The sequence below is a fragment of the Orbicella franksi genome, chromosome 13 (genome assembly GCF_964199315.1).
Source record: "Orbicella franksi chromosome 13, jaOrbFran1.1, whole genome shotgun sequence".
NCBI lineage: Eukaryota > Metazoa > Cnidaria > Anthozoa > Scleractinia > Merulinidae > Orbicella > Orbicella franksi.
Genome location: NC_138157.1, coordinates 4,884,901 through 4,899,712, shown reverse-complemented (window position 1 = coordinate 4,899,712; position 14,812 = coordinate 4,884,901). Strand labels below are relative to the sequence as shown.

Sequence of the window (14,812 nt, the reverse complement as noted above, 5' to 3'; positions counted from 1 at the left end):
AGGCTCTGCGGGGAAATATCATTAAAAAGAGATTAATGTCATTTACATTTGAAAAGATTCTCCACCTTAGCCTCAGTTGCAAGCTAGTTCCAGTCCTATACCGAGACTACGAATATGGTCTATTGCAATTTAACTAGATTTTCAAGTGCTACGAGCCATGACAATTCTTTACTAACTGTCAATCGCAGTCAATGATGATGCTTTCTTTAGGGTTCGCCTACTTAATTACGCTGGCCAGACATTGCCTCCAGAGCTCGAGCTATGTTCGTCGGTCGAGCCACAAAGGACCAAATGATTTTTCAAATTGAAAGTTTTTTATCAATCACTGTCCAAAGCATTTAGACAGTCAAGAGTCTCTATGATTGCGGTAGGAAACAGGATAACACATGTTTTCCTTGCTCTCTTTTGGTCTGAGAAAACGGCTCCACGTTGAACGTTGTTTGAACTGCAAGAGAAAATAAATGAGTACACCAACTGTAAACAAAGCCTCCCAATTCTGGCCTTAAACATTTTGACAGCTGTGTAGCTTAATGTAAAATGAACCGTATTGAAAAAAAAAGAAGAATGATCGCATCCATTTTTATAGCACACCATAACAAACTAGCATGCACTCTCATGGAAAATATGTTTTCGGGTAGAAACCGCTTGCAGGGAAGTATCTAAACTCATGAGTCACACATTCTCGCTTCTTAAGGAAAGATTGCGTTACGAACTCAAACAAGATGGCGCGACAAATGGGTGAAGTTTTAATTTTGCCGCGTGTTACTAACTGAGAGAAATTCTACATATATGACGGGCTTTTCGGAAGAAATGTGTTGAGTGTGTTTCAGTTATAAAATGTCGCGCGCAAATAGTTAAGTGAACCAGTCAGGAGACACTACACCAATCACTTGAGACCTGACATAGAGATTATCAAGGTAAGAGAGTGAGTCCACCGTATAGGCCTTATGCTAAAGGCAATCCCTCAAAAGTTATTTTTTAGACAGGGTACCCAGTTCTTCAGAGGATGTTACTCGCGCCATGCGTGGACAGCCCAAGCGACTTTCTCGAAACTACCTGAGACGAAATGGCGGGAAATTTGGTGAAAAGTCATTTTATATGTTTTGATTTTCAAAAGACGTTTCATAGCACAGATGTTTTCTGCACCCTCAACTGTCTTTTTGGTCGCCTGGGCTTTCATTTGCTTTGTGCTTGTTTGGCTGTTCATCATTTTGTCGTTTATTCAGTTTTAGGGACCCAGAGTTTAATAAGCAAACCTCAACGGCAACGGCAACGGCAACGAGTACGATGGCTTTGTAAGAGTGCGTTATAATTCTTTGTTCCTTTCTTTGCCGTTCTTTACAAAACAACAACGTGATAAAGCCGAGAGAACGTGAACTACGACGGCCAATTCTTACAATTTCTTTTTCGAATTTTGACGCTGTCTTACGTATTCTGTTTGATATTTCTGACAGTAATAGACAAACTGAATGAGTTTTCTGTCTCCTATTTAAACTCCTATTAAAGTTTCGAGATGTATCAAAATATAGTGAGAGCCCAGGCTCCTTTGCTTGCAATTAAAATACCAAAGACATCCTCAAAGCGTTGGAGGTATTCCTTTGCTTTGAAACGAAACGAAACGAAACGAAACGAAACATAAATCTCTGGGTATAAGGCCTATATGGGGGATTCACTCTCTAACATTGATAATCTCTTGCTTGAGACCTATGTCATCAACATGCAATTTTTCAGACATTGACGGATTGAATTCGATTAAAACTTCTACGTGGAATGGCAATTTGTTTACTTGACTAGAGCGGTTTTACCCTGATTATCGAAAGTCATTCGCATTTGTTTTGGTTTTGCAACCAAGCAAGCAATTGGCTTAAAAATATCTCGCGCCAATTTGTCCTCCAATCACAATTGAAGTAAAACCAAAACCAATCATGATTCGCTCGCACGCGCTTTCCCGCGCTTCGTGTCAGCTAGACGTGTTTACTCTGAGTTTTAAATCATCGTCTCTTAATTTTGATTGGTTCACTGGATTGTCTGTGTGATTTGTGATTCGCCAAAGTGATTATTTTGGATTTGGTTTTACGACAATCGATTGAAAAGCACTTTATTTAGAAAGTCAAGCAACTTTTCGGCATATTGTAACTTGTTACATGTACCCCTCTTTATAATCACAAAAGGATTCTGCTATGAAACGTGTCAGAGGCAACATCAGGACTTACCATTGTAGGGCACACTTCAGATTTCTCTTCATCGCTGGCTGGAGGTGTTCCAGGACTGGCAGCCTCTTCGCGTGGTTTTGTCTGTTTTTGTCTGGCGCCAGGGTCTGTGCGGTTGCGACTCAATGCCTATATACCCATCAAAAACAAAAGTTAACGTTTAAATTCAACTCCGTGTCGATGGCTCGTGGAATATTTGTGCTCTTAAACAATTTTTGAGAGACTGGATAAAGAAAGCTCCTCCACATTTCTCAACCACGAGTAGGAACATCAGCTCATCATTGCCTGCAATTTTTGCAGCATGCATATAGGAACTTTTCTACAGAAAAAACTGAAACTGACAGCAGACAATCAAAGCATTTTGTATTTTAAACGCTCAGAAGAGAAAAAACTATTGTTCCCGCTGAGCTCAAAAATTACGTTCATCATTGTTGGTGAGTCAGCTTTTCTCTATCACTATTTATTTTAAAATTTTTATGCACTTAGTAACATATTTCATTCTTAGCAGTTTATAATTCACCTACCTTTTTACTATTGTTATTTCCTCTGGTGGGATCTGAGGACGATGATTCAGGAAGACTTTCGGGCTGCAATTTAATTCAAGATGAAGATCATTCTTCAGATGCAGGTTAATATATAGAGGATATTACATGGTGGCGAGAAGATATGAATTTTATGTTCGAGTGGCCAGTGTTCTTGCCAAGAGAACATAAAACTCATATCTTCGAGCTAACGTGCAATGTTCTTTTTATTATACAGACATGCTGATGACGACGTTTTTGACGATTTTCCGAAGATTTCTGACCACTTTCCGAAGATTTTCGAAAATTCTTCAAAACTTGTCCGAAGGTCACACGTTGCCGAACATTTCCGAAAATTCCCGAAGATTGCCGAAGACTTTCGAAGAAGACCCGAAAATTTTTCGATCATACACCAACGAATTTAACTACAATTTAAGAGACAAACTTGATATCAATGAAATCACCGATATCTTCACGAGTGAGGATATGGAAAATACTCCAGTCGAGTCCCAGATGTGGTTTCGTATGAATTTTACGAGCGGTGTCTTTTTCAGTATAATAACATACATGAAAAAATTACTCGATTCTGATTGGCTGAGAGCAGTACAGTTCAAGTGTAACACCAGTGCAAATTACACAAAGTAATCCTAGATTATGATTGGCTGAAAGAAAAGAGGAAATTTCCTAAGCCAATGATATCACGCGAAATGATGGCGACAATTTAGTGCGGAAACTTTGAAAAAAGTTTTCTTGAATGAGAAAAAATGGCTTCAAGAAAGATCTTCCGGCATTTCATCCACGCGAATTTTTTCATGTTAATATTATTAAAAAGTAATCATACGGTTTTTCTCGTTCAATTTGTAATTAATTAGCACTTGTGAAAAGCGGAAATTGCACTCACCGAAGCGGCTCGTGCAATTTCAGCTTCACTCGTGCAAATTAATTCGAAATTGAACTCGAAACCGTATGATTACCTAAAGAAACACTCGTGTCTATATAATATATGAACTCTAAGGAACTTGCTAAATTGTTGATCCCTAACCCTAAACTGAGCCCGCAGTTTTCTTTTCCAAGTTGCTAAGCAACCGATCGCGCCATGATGCTGAAGAACCGTCAAGCGCTCGCACAAACGTTTTGATTGGATAATAAAGAACGGGATCTTGTTCCCCAGACTTAAAATTGCACTTGGTTATCTTAGATGCATACTCATGACGTAGCACTACACTAGTCACAACTTTCCTCCACCTCACTTTCCTCTTTTTTTTTGTTCCCTATCTTTTTTTACTGCAAACTCTCCTTTACAAAATGAAGTGTTTGCTTACCGAGGAGAAGAGTCCTCTCCAAACGTTTTCTAACCTATCGATCTGTCTCTGTCGATTTTTCTGGTATTGCTGTAATCTTTTAAAATCGTTCTTCTCCTTATCAGACATTTCTGCTTGCGATGATTCCAGTTCTTTGACTCGATGTACCAAATCATAGTGCTCCGCTCTGAGACCATGATAGGCAAAGTCATAGAATTCTCTCTTCAAATCCTCGTTGCATTTACACGTTTCAGCTACCATAGCCTGAATTTCGCTGTATATATTCTGTAAACTCTCGCTGAGTTTTGTCAAAAGATCCAATTTGACGGCAGTCTTCAACTTGTCTTCCTTTACTTCCGGTACTTGTAACGGGGATGTTACTTCTTTTTTAAGCTTTTCGTCAAGGCTTTTTAGCTGGATAGCGATTCGACGTTCTCTAGTTTCTTGATCTGTGTCAAGACCATTTCTTGTCGCACCTGAAACGTCTTCTAATTCAGTGGCTGCGTCAGCAGAATTGCCAAGACCCTATATAGGCAATCAATAAGATTAACATCTTGCAACATGGCAAATTCAAATTGCTAAATAAGTGTGCGTAACCTCGATATTAGTGATATCGTATATTCGCTAGAACCGTGATCTAGGGTATCCTTCTCCCTCCCGACTCGCTTTCCCACCCCCACCCCTCTCCTACAAAAGAAAACATTTTCTTCCCAGGGACTGCGATACAACCACTGCAGTAAGGATGACCGGCTGAACTGAGAACAAGACAGAACCCCTCAACCAGCTAACACACATAGCGCATGCCCGAACCAGTCAGTGGTTCCCTCTACATTAACATCTCAATTACTGTAAAGGAACTATTAACTGTTGAAAAACTATCCGAAGGAGGAAAAGGGAATTTGAAAATATCTAAATAGAGTGACTGTCAAGCACTTGGGTCACAAATGGAGCTTCGAATTTGGCTCGATCTGCGTGGACTCGCTATTCCTTTCGGCCAGGAGTATGCTTTAAATGGCTTAATTAGCAGCTGCCGACTTACCTGATGTTCAGAATCCTGGAGCCTTGTTTCCAGTTGTTCCATCTTGCTACGCATTTCGGAGTTCTTTAAAAAAAAGAAAGAAAGAAAGAAAGAAAGAAAGAAAGAAAGAGAGAGAGAAAGAAAGAAAGAAAGAGAGAGAGAAAAGAAAAGATCGTTTCCCAAATGTCCTCGTTCCTTTTGCTACTTTTGGTTAAATCTGTTAAGTCTTAGATATTATATCATTTCATTGTCGCTCCATGGCGTAAAAGCATTTAGAAGTTGAACTGCAATTTCCCAGTCAATATAAAATTGAAAAACAGCAACGTTGTTGGATTTTGAAACAAAGTTGAAAAATTAAAGGTAAACGGTCCAAACTGTTCTCTCACAAGAAGACACTTGACTGAGACATGGAAGGGAATGACTAAGTTAAATCTATCAATGTTTCAAAATCCGTGAAATCCGTCTTTTCCGCCGTGTTTAGTAAAAAGTTTCACTTAACTGCCTCCCAGTACTGAAAGTTTCCACCGAAGGTTTTTCCTATTAATGGCGGAGAGGACGGATTTGGCGGATTTGGCGGATTTGGCGGATTTGGCGGATTTTTTAAATTGGTTTTATTTAATTCTTCTCTTTAAGACTGTAAGTAAAATATTATTAATGATATATTATAATGTATTATTTATATTATACTTACAGTTTTAAAGAGAAGATTTAAATTAAATTAAAAAATCCGCAAATTCCGTAAAATCCGTCCTTTCCGCCATTAATAGGAAAAACCTTCGGTGGAAACTTCCAGTACTGGGAGGCAGTTGGATGAAACTTTCTTGTAATCACGGCGGAAAGGACGGATTTCACGGATTTTGCGAAAATGTTCAGATTTGTTTAAATATCTCTTTGTAAAACTAAAGCATAACATTTTGCGCTTTTATCCTTTGGCCTTTGAAATACAAGATTTTACTTATCTCTGGTTTCTATATTCTGTTTCAACTGTTTTTATTGAACCACATCCCACATTTGCGGTGACATAGAAAATGCTACATCTTTCTTCAAAAGCCAGTGACACTGATACGTCGCTTTCCTACCTTCCCCAACATCAAGATGAGAACTGTCTCAGTTTATTTATTCTATTTCGTGTTTTTAACATAAGTCGTAATAATTGTGTGATACACGGTGAAAACACGCCGCTGTAGATAATATTTTCTCAACTCTTTTCGCTTGCCTCATTAGTTCTGGTTGATGTTGTTGATAGCCCCTACTGGGACCATGAGTAGACATCATTTCCTAAATTCCTCTCACACGAATTTACCGTCACTGTGGCTTGTTAATCGAGTTTATTGTTTGGTGTAAAATAACTGTTGATTGCTGACCAGTGCGACAAGAAATGGCATCGACATGAAAATTACGTGGCGAGAAAAGTCGTCTAGAAAACTCACTGGAAAGCATCTGCGAACTGATAGCGTGTCACAATTGGCCATTTAAAACAAATAATTACGTCTTCTGTTGATTGCATTTGTGTGGTATAATTATCCCCGGGAAATTCACAAGTCTTCTCTCTATAAAAGCGAAACACCTTTCAAGGCTTACATCGTCGTTCAAGATGCAGAGGACTCGTTATCCATGCCGTCAACTAAACAGCAGGACGATAAAAAACGCTGCGTTGTGCTACTTGAGCCCGGCAGTTCTGGGAAAATGTAGTATTATCAGTGCAAAATGTGCTTGCAAAGTTCAGGAGGAAGGTTTTGAAAATGCGTGGAATGGCGTGTGTCGAACTAGAGATGCCTGTGATAAAGCTCTGCAAGGTTTGTTTATATGTGTGCTGTTTGAAATGTCGAGCTTTTCTGTCGTTGTTTTGGTGGAATAAATTGATGCAGATTCAGTGAATAATATCTTGTTTCGTCTATTTTGCAGGCATAAAGAATGTCGCATTCTTTTTCAGCGCCATTAGCACGCAAAGTCTAAAGAAAGAACAAAGCAGGAAAAACGCACATGTCGAGGAAGAGGGGAGCGATGATGCAGACGAATTTCCAGATTCGAGTCAATTGGGAAATTCAACAAGCCAAGAATGGGTTGCAAGTCACTCCACAATCATAAATCAGAAGTTGTGCCCATGTGTGAGTTACTGGATCGCTCTGACCACGCCAAATGGTGCGCCGTGTAGTCCTCTTGTTATCCACCGTGCCCTCCTGGAGTGCAGCGTGGATGTCTTCGCAACTCAGGTAACAACTTTATTCCAATCGTAAAATTGACATAAGTAACACTAATCAGTGATAAAGTGTAACAACTCTTTTACCGGCTTATTACAAGGTATGAAAAAAAAAATGATAATAATAATAAATAAAAAATAGCGAAAGTCAGGCTTTACATCAAACGTATAAGTGCCCAAGATAATTCCAACGGTTAGATTCAACAACTTTTATTTAGCCTGGAATTTCAAAGTACACTAACGATGAATTTCCTCGGTACTGAAAATCACTGATCACTTGTTGACCAGGCGAATGCTGGTTATTATGAAAGAACCGGAATCAACCTCTTAAGTATTTCTCAATCTTAGGTCCCCTGTCACGAGGGTAAAGAAACCGGAGCGATGAAAGAGCTGTTTAAAGTCCTTAAAGACCACAAGAACCCGTTTATGGAGGATTTGGTGAATTCGTCTTACCAGTATTGCTTTCGGGATGAATTTGAAAGTTTCGTGGGGGACGCTGATTCAGTGGATCTCGACGAATGCGGCACGGAGAACGTAGTCCGAATTTGTCTCGTCGATCCCTCGTTTTATTCCAGTCTTTCGTGGGCTTTGAGGAAACTTCAAGATGTAAAACTGGTCATCGACCAGTTCGGCTTCCAATTAGACGGCTCGGCTGTTCCAAGAGAGAATGAGATCGTCTACGAACAGGCAAGATTGTCCGATAAACTCACAGTGCTTGTCAATGACATCGGTATCGCCATGAAGAGGCTGGGCTACGCTTTGTACGGTGGAAAAGTGTACAAGAAATGCGACAAGGTAAAGTACACCTATTCCTATAAGTGCGAGGTGGAGGCGTTCGTTAATAGTTTGGCGGCTAACGAATCCTTCAAGGCGCGACTTCTAAAGGACATGAAGAAAGTCATCGATATCCTAGCCAACCCGCACTGCGAGGTCATTCGACCACTTTGCGTAGATTATAATTTGATTGAGGTTAACGATGGCAAGTGCTGGTCAATCAAGGAGCGTCGCTTCCTGGAGAATGTGATCGCGGACAAGGACATTGGTCATGTTACACCGCGAGCGTTTTCCCCGTACGATCCAACAAGAGAGCCAGAACCGAAGTATTTCAAAGAAATTTTGGAAAACAGCCTCACAGAAGCTGAAATTGAAGAATTCTGCGAAGATTTCTTGAGGCTCTTGAATCACAATCAAATGAGACACAACGACAAAGTTCCTTGCCTAATTGGCGCTGCTAATAGTGGAAAGACGAGTTTATTTCAACCAATTCTAGGCCTGGTACATCATGGCAACATAGCGACTATCACTAAACAGCGCGTCTTCAATAAGGCCATGATCAATCACTTCACAGAAGTAATCTTCGTGGACGAAGCGAATCCTTCCACACTAGATATAGATGACTGGAAAATCCTAACGCAGGGAGGTTACACGGCCTGTGACATCAAGTATCAAACAGCTAAGTCATTCATTAACCGTTGCCCGATGCTTTTAACAGCGCAACAGAAACTTGAATTCGGACCAGAAGATCAACCAGCAATGGACCGTAGGCTAAGGAACTATGTCTTCAAGAGTCTGCCTAACCCAAGGAAGAAAGCTGCAGAGTGGCTCAGAAGGCACTCCATGGATTGTGTTGTGTGGGCCTCGACGAAAGCGCGTCCGACGACAGACCAAGAAGAAAGCTCCGACAGCAGCTTGGAAGAAGAGCAAATCGGTGACGGCGTTCTTAAAGACGAGGAGAAGGACGCTTTACGAACGCTGCCTCTCGCAGACGTCTGGACTGACGCTCTTGAAGAGACGGGCGAGCCAGCCACAACAGCTGACGCTGCCAGTGACGATAAAGTCGACTCGGATGACGACCAGCGCATTCGTAACTTGAGGACAGCACTTGGGCTATCTTCCACAGGCTCCCTGAGACATAGACAAATTGCGAGCATCTTGCACACGCGCATCAGAGAGAAGGAAGAAGAGAATCGGCGGAAACATGAACTACATGAAGCAAGAAGATCTTTTCTGAGAGAGAGGGGTGTCAGCAGCGAGATTGCCGAACTGTTGCCAGAACACTCCGACGCAGCGATGCCAAGTCAAATTCAAAGACAACTGCAGGAGCACTGCGACGAACGAGAAGCGCACCAAGGGCAAGAAAGACGCGAGAAAGCCCGTCGAGCGTTCGAAGGCACCTGGATAAGAGCCACTGAGGTCGAGCTAAAGAACTGCTGCGACGAATATCAACACAGTAGCGATCCCACGGTTCGCTTGAACGTCAAAGATTGGATGAAGGTCCTGTGCGACAAGTTAAAAATGCATCACGAGTCCTTGGGCACTTTCAACACTGCCGAGGCTGTCCAAGAACGAATCAAGGTGTGCACCGCTCTTGGACTGCTGAGAAAAGAGCAGCACCACCTAGTCACAAGCGTTGCTGAAAGGCTGCCTGTGTTGCCTGTCCTCAGTTCAGAAACCGAGGGAGTACAGCAACATGCACATGAGACGGATGACGAGCAGAGTATTTTCATCACGCAGCAGTGTAATGGAGTGGATGAGACGGAAGAGGTACAGAGTATTTTCATCACTCCTCTTCCGAGCACAAGTGGTGCGTCTGTGCCTCATTCAAGCTTCGACGACTGTGCAGTCTCTGCTGAACTACTTCGAGCTAGTACTTCTAACAAAAAGAAGTGAAAGAGGCAATCCAGCAGTCAACGAGCAGTCAAAAAATCCCAGAACGTTCTAACTCGATACTTTACTAGTCAAAAGTAAAAGCGGTTTTTTTTCCTCGTAAGATAGGCCGTAGGGTGGTCTTTTTCAGTAGTTTGATAATTAGGATAGAATTAGAATTAATAATAGATAGGACAGAATTAGGCACTCAGAACGCTACATGTACCTACGATAACTCGTTACAAGAATAGACTTTTGTGTCCAAGAAATTAGAGTTTATTACACTTTGATCATTTATAAAACGCGTTCCGTAGATGTGTTAACAGGCTAGCTGTTTGTTGAATTGCGATAATTAAATGGTCCAGTTTCCTCTGCATTTTAGTTGGTGTGCATTTGTTGTTTTTTGCTAGTTGAATAGCTAACCGAGTGGCATTTTCATTCCAGCCCTTTTCTTTAGAGAGTCCGCTGTTCTTCCGTCTTGAAATTGGAAATCGTCATCTCTCAAAATAGCAGTCCACTGTCCAAACCCGTGCTTAGTTATCCCTTCCCTTAGAAAATCGTCCTCTTCTTTTGTGAATTTCAAAACACGACGAATGTTCCTCTGAGAGCGCAAGATTCTTTTAGGCAGGGCGTCCTTATTGGGGGAGGAGTTGATATTTTGCACTCTTCCAACTGAAGGCCCGGCGTCGGAAGTTGAATCTCCGAGTCTTGCGTGGACGTCCTCGTCCACCTCTGAACCCTTGGCACCTTTTGGTAGTGAACTTTGGCAACAGCAGAGCTGTGTTTTTGGTCTTCCGACAAAATCCTCTGCTCCTCGCTAGTGAGCTCATTGAGGCTCTGCGTTTCAACAATTTGGCGATAACGCGTGGGATGGATGTACTTTCCAATTGCATCAAACACCAGTTTGCTCATGATCTCCCCCAATTTACCATGTTGGCCGCCATTTCTGTTGGCGAGAACGAAATCGCACTAGGGTTTAAGCAAAGGTCTGACGTTCGAGATGTAGCCATTGAGAACTTGCATGTTTGCATCGGTCAGAATCAAAGAATCAAATCCATACTTTCCAGCAGTCTTGAACGTTTTCTGATCAATGAATCCACCCTTTTCCTTAGCTGTAGCAATCATGTCCACCGTCAAATATTGATAAGTCATGGGACGCGACCCCTTCACTTTGATGAACAGATACATGGCAACGAATTTCGTGGCAAATGTCAAGTCTGAAGGGTTAACTTGAGTTGGACTCGATTTGCAAATCTTCACGGTATTCTCGTAGCGCGGCAGATGGAATTTCACCACCTCCAACAACTTCTCCATTGTTGCCCAATGGCCTCTCGCTTCTAGTGTTTCGATGTCTAAATCTTGTGTCCACTGCAATCTCATCATCTTAGCAACCGTCTTTCGCGCTCTTTTGAGGTACAGCTCTGTTGCAGAGAACTTTCGAAAGACTGCCTCTGATGCGCCATGAAGCTTTCTGGAGTCGATCATTTCAGAAATGGCATCTATGTAGCCTAAACGTCCACCATGTCCAAGCTTGCATTCGTCTTGTAAGTAGTCGATAAACTTGAACAACAAATTTGGAGAACACAAACTAAAGTCCACCACGTCAAAAGTCAACTCTTCCTCGTCTTCACAACAAAATCTAAGAAACTTAAAGCATCTTGTCACTATTTGTTGAGCTGCGCGATCTTTCTTGCAACCGCCACCACTTCCAGTCAACCATCTCGTGAATACTTCGCCAATGTCACACGACAATGAAAATGAGGGAAGTAACTTTCCGGCATGTTTTGTAGTCTCACTTGTTTGATCTTGAATTGTGTTCACCATTGGAACATTTCTTGCTACCTTTAGCGAATCTGTGATTTCTTTCGAATTGGGCTTTTCATCGAAATAAAAGAACCAACTGTGCTTGGTACTAACATGTTTTCTGCACCCTCTTTGACTTTGAAATCCACCATGGTCACACTCTTGTATTGGGCAGTGATACAAGCTGTCGGTTTCATCCTTTTCCAAGTGAAGCCGTCTTGGTTTGGGTGATGCTCCATCGATATCCGACCAATTGACCTTGCACTTCTTGCTCATTTTGCCTTTTGAGGAGCATTTGGCCAACACGATCTCCTTTAAATCTGACCCATAACCAAGGAGCCGATGACAAGCAAAGGAACTGCATATATGTTTGTATTTGCCAAGTCATGCCCTTACTTGCCCGCCCTCATTACTATTGTGCAAAATTCATGACAGTGACATGCATCCAAACTTGCCCAAGCAGGTCTGAGCGCGCCCTATTGTTTGCCTTACAAAGTACACCTCCATTTGGGAACAAAATAGGAATGCGCAGAGAAATGGTCCGAAATCTGGTCCCAAATGACCAATTTGGGAACAATATGTTCCATTCACAGAGAGGAACTCGGAAGAAAAGGTCCTAAATTATCAATTTGGGAACAACATGTTCCATTTACAGACAGGAACTCGAAAAAAAACAGTCCTATATTTCGTAATAAGTGGCCAATTTGGGAACGAACTGTTTCATTCAGAGATGGGAATTCGGAACAAAAATATCAATTTGGGAACGGTATGTTCCATTGGCAGATGAGAATTCGGAACAAAACAGTCCTAATTTACCAATTTGGGAACAATGTGTCCCATTAACAGATAGAAACTCGGAACAAAACAGTCCTAAATGACCAATTTGGGAACAATGTGTTCCATTTACAGATAGGAACTCGGAACAAAACAGTCCTAAATGACCAACTTGAGAACAATGTGTTCCATCAACAGATAGAAACTCGGAACAAAACAGTCCTAAATGACTAATTTGGGAACAATTTGTTCCATCAACAGATAGAAACTCGGAACGAAACAGTCCTAAATGACCAATTTGGGAACAATGTGTTCCATCAACAGATAGCAACTCGGAACAAAACAGTCCTAAATGACCAATTTGGGAATAATGTGTTCCATTTACAGAGGGGACCTCGGAACAAAACAGTCCTAGTTTATCAATTTCGGAACAATGTGTTCCATGCACAGAAAGGAACTCGGAACAAAACAGTCTTAATTTATCAGTCTGAGAACAATATGTTCCATTTACAGTTGGGAACTCGGAACGAAATGTTCCTCTTTTACACTAGAGTGAACGTTTTGTTCCTACCATGCAAAAAATCTGGTCCTCTTACAGTCAATAGGAACACAAAAACGAGGAACAGTCGATACTTGAGGAACGTTCCTTTTGGAATATAGGAACAGCCAACAAAACTTAAAATCAGCGAAAAAACGAGGCAAAGACTAAAGAAAAACTCAAAAAAGCATAAATCGAGCGCTTAGGTGAAAAGGAAACAATCTTTAAAAACTGGTGAAGTTTGTTTCGCTCAAAGGCAGCGAAACACGCCATGATAAATTTTTGGGAAATGTAAAGGACCATCAACTCTTTGTATTCCAGGTGTTGAAGTCTCTTTCAAGAAATTCAATGCCCCTTTGTCAAACAAGTTGTCTGCAAGTTTAATTTCTAAAGCAGACGGTTGGTTCATTTCACTTATCGACTTGTCCTAATCTTACCAAAAACCTGCTGACTTACCTCATGTTCAGAATCTTGGAGCCTTGTTTCCAGTTGTTCCATCTTGCTACGCATTTCGGAGTTCTTAAAAAAAAAGGAAGAAAGAAAGAAAGAAAGAAAGAAAGAAGGAAGGAAGGAAGGAAGGAAGGAAAGAAAGAAAGAAAGAAAGATAGAAAGAAAGAAAGAAAGAAAGAAAGAAAGAAAGAAAGAAAGAAAGAACGAACGAACGAACGAACGAACGAAAGAAAGAAAGAAAGAAAGAAAGAAAGAAAGAAAGAAAGAAAGAAAGAAAGAAAGAAAGAAAAGAAAAGAAAAGAAAAGAAAAGACCATCAACTCTTTTGTATTCCAGGTGTTGAAGTCTCAAGAAATTCAATGCCTCTTTGTCCAACAAGTTGTCTGCTAGTTCAATTTCTAAAGCAGACGGGTGGTTCATTTCACTTATCAACTTGTCCTAATCTTACCAAAAACCTGCAGAATTCAAGGAAGAGAGACGTCCGCAGATGCAGTGAAAACCTATCCATCAAAAAGACTTACTTCTCGCTCAGCATCCTGACACCTGTCTTCCAGTTCTTTTATTGTGCGACGCATTTTAGAGCCCTGTTTTGGTACAAAGAAAAACATGTATACTTATTATCATGAGGATGATCTTTGTTGTGTTCTACACGTATAGTGCTGTAATCTGATTGGCTAAGCTATCCTATCAGCGTTAACGAAATGACGTTTTCTCGTTTTTTCGAAGTTGCGTAAGAACATTTAGAAAGACATGGATAATTAAGTTCTTGAGAACGCCGAAAGAAGTACCTTCATTGTTTCTTTGAGGCTAAAATCTCGAAATTGTTGAAAAAACTGATGCGCGCGTACATAACTGCCAATTTCAAATGACAATTCAGTCTGCGCGCGCATTTCTTAAGCTGGACGTTTGATACCACGTTATAACATGATTGAAAATCATCATTTAAAGGAAATTTCAGTTAGAGTTATACTAAAACATTGTTAATCATGTTAAAATTGAGAATAATTTCATTACCTCTTCCTTTAGGACCTCTAGATGTTTGCAGTTACAGTTTGTCTGCATTTGACTTATAGTCATGTCAAATCTGTCATTCTGGCATGCAAGAAAAACATCCAAATCAATTTCTTCCACAGTATACACAAAAACCTTTGAACATGCACGCAAATTCTCGATGCTTTACTATTGAACTTCAAACTGCAGTCGAATCCCGCTATTTTGACTTCTAGCTAACTCTCAGGGAAACAAAAAATATATCGATAAAGCGGAAGTAAATTACTAAAAGACAAATCCACGGAAAATTGTTTTGAGTTCGTAGTAAAGGGAAATCGAAATAACCGAGTTCAACATAACCT

At 40.8% G+C, this 14,812-nt stretch overlaps 1 protein-coding gene across 2 annotated transcripts in view; it reads right to left on the bottom strand.

Moving 5' to 3' along the window:
- The window catches only part of LOC145465567 (uncharacterized), a 117,818-nt gene that overhangs the window by 38,352 nt on the left and 64,654 nt on the right, over window positions 1-14,812 (bottom strand). For both annotated transcript variants that reach the window (XM_081449341.1, XM_081449342.1), the window contains 4 exons: window positions 14,475-14,552; window positions 13,982-14,044; window positions 13,468-13,530; window positions 5,072-5,134 (listed from right to left, as the gene is read on the bottom strand). In XM_081449341.1, the coding sequence (XP_081305467.1) occupies window positions 5,072-5,134; window positions 13,468-13,530; window positions 13,982-14,044; window positions 14,475-14,552 (267 nt within the window). The remainder of the gene's footprint in view (window positions 1-5,071; window positions 5,135-13,467; window positions 13,531-13,981; window positions 14,045-14,474; window positions 14,553-14,812) is intronic.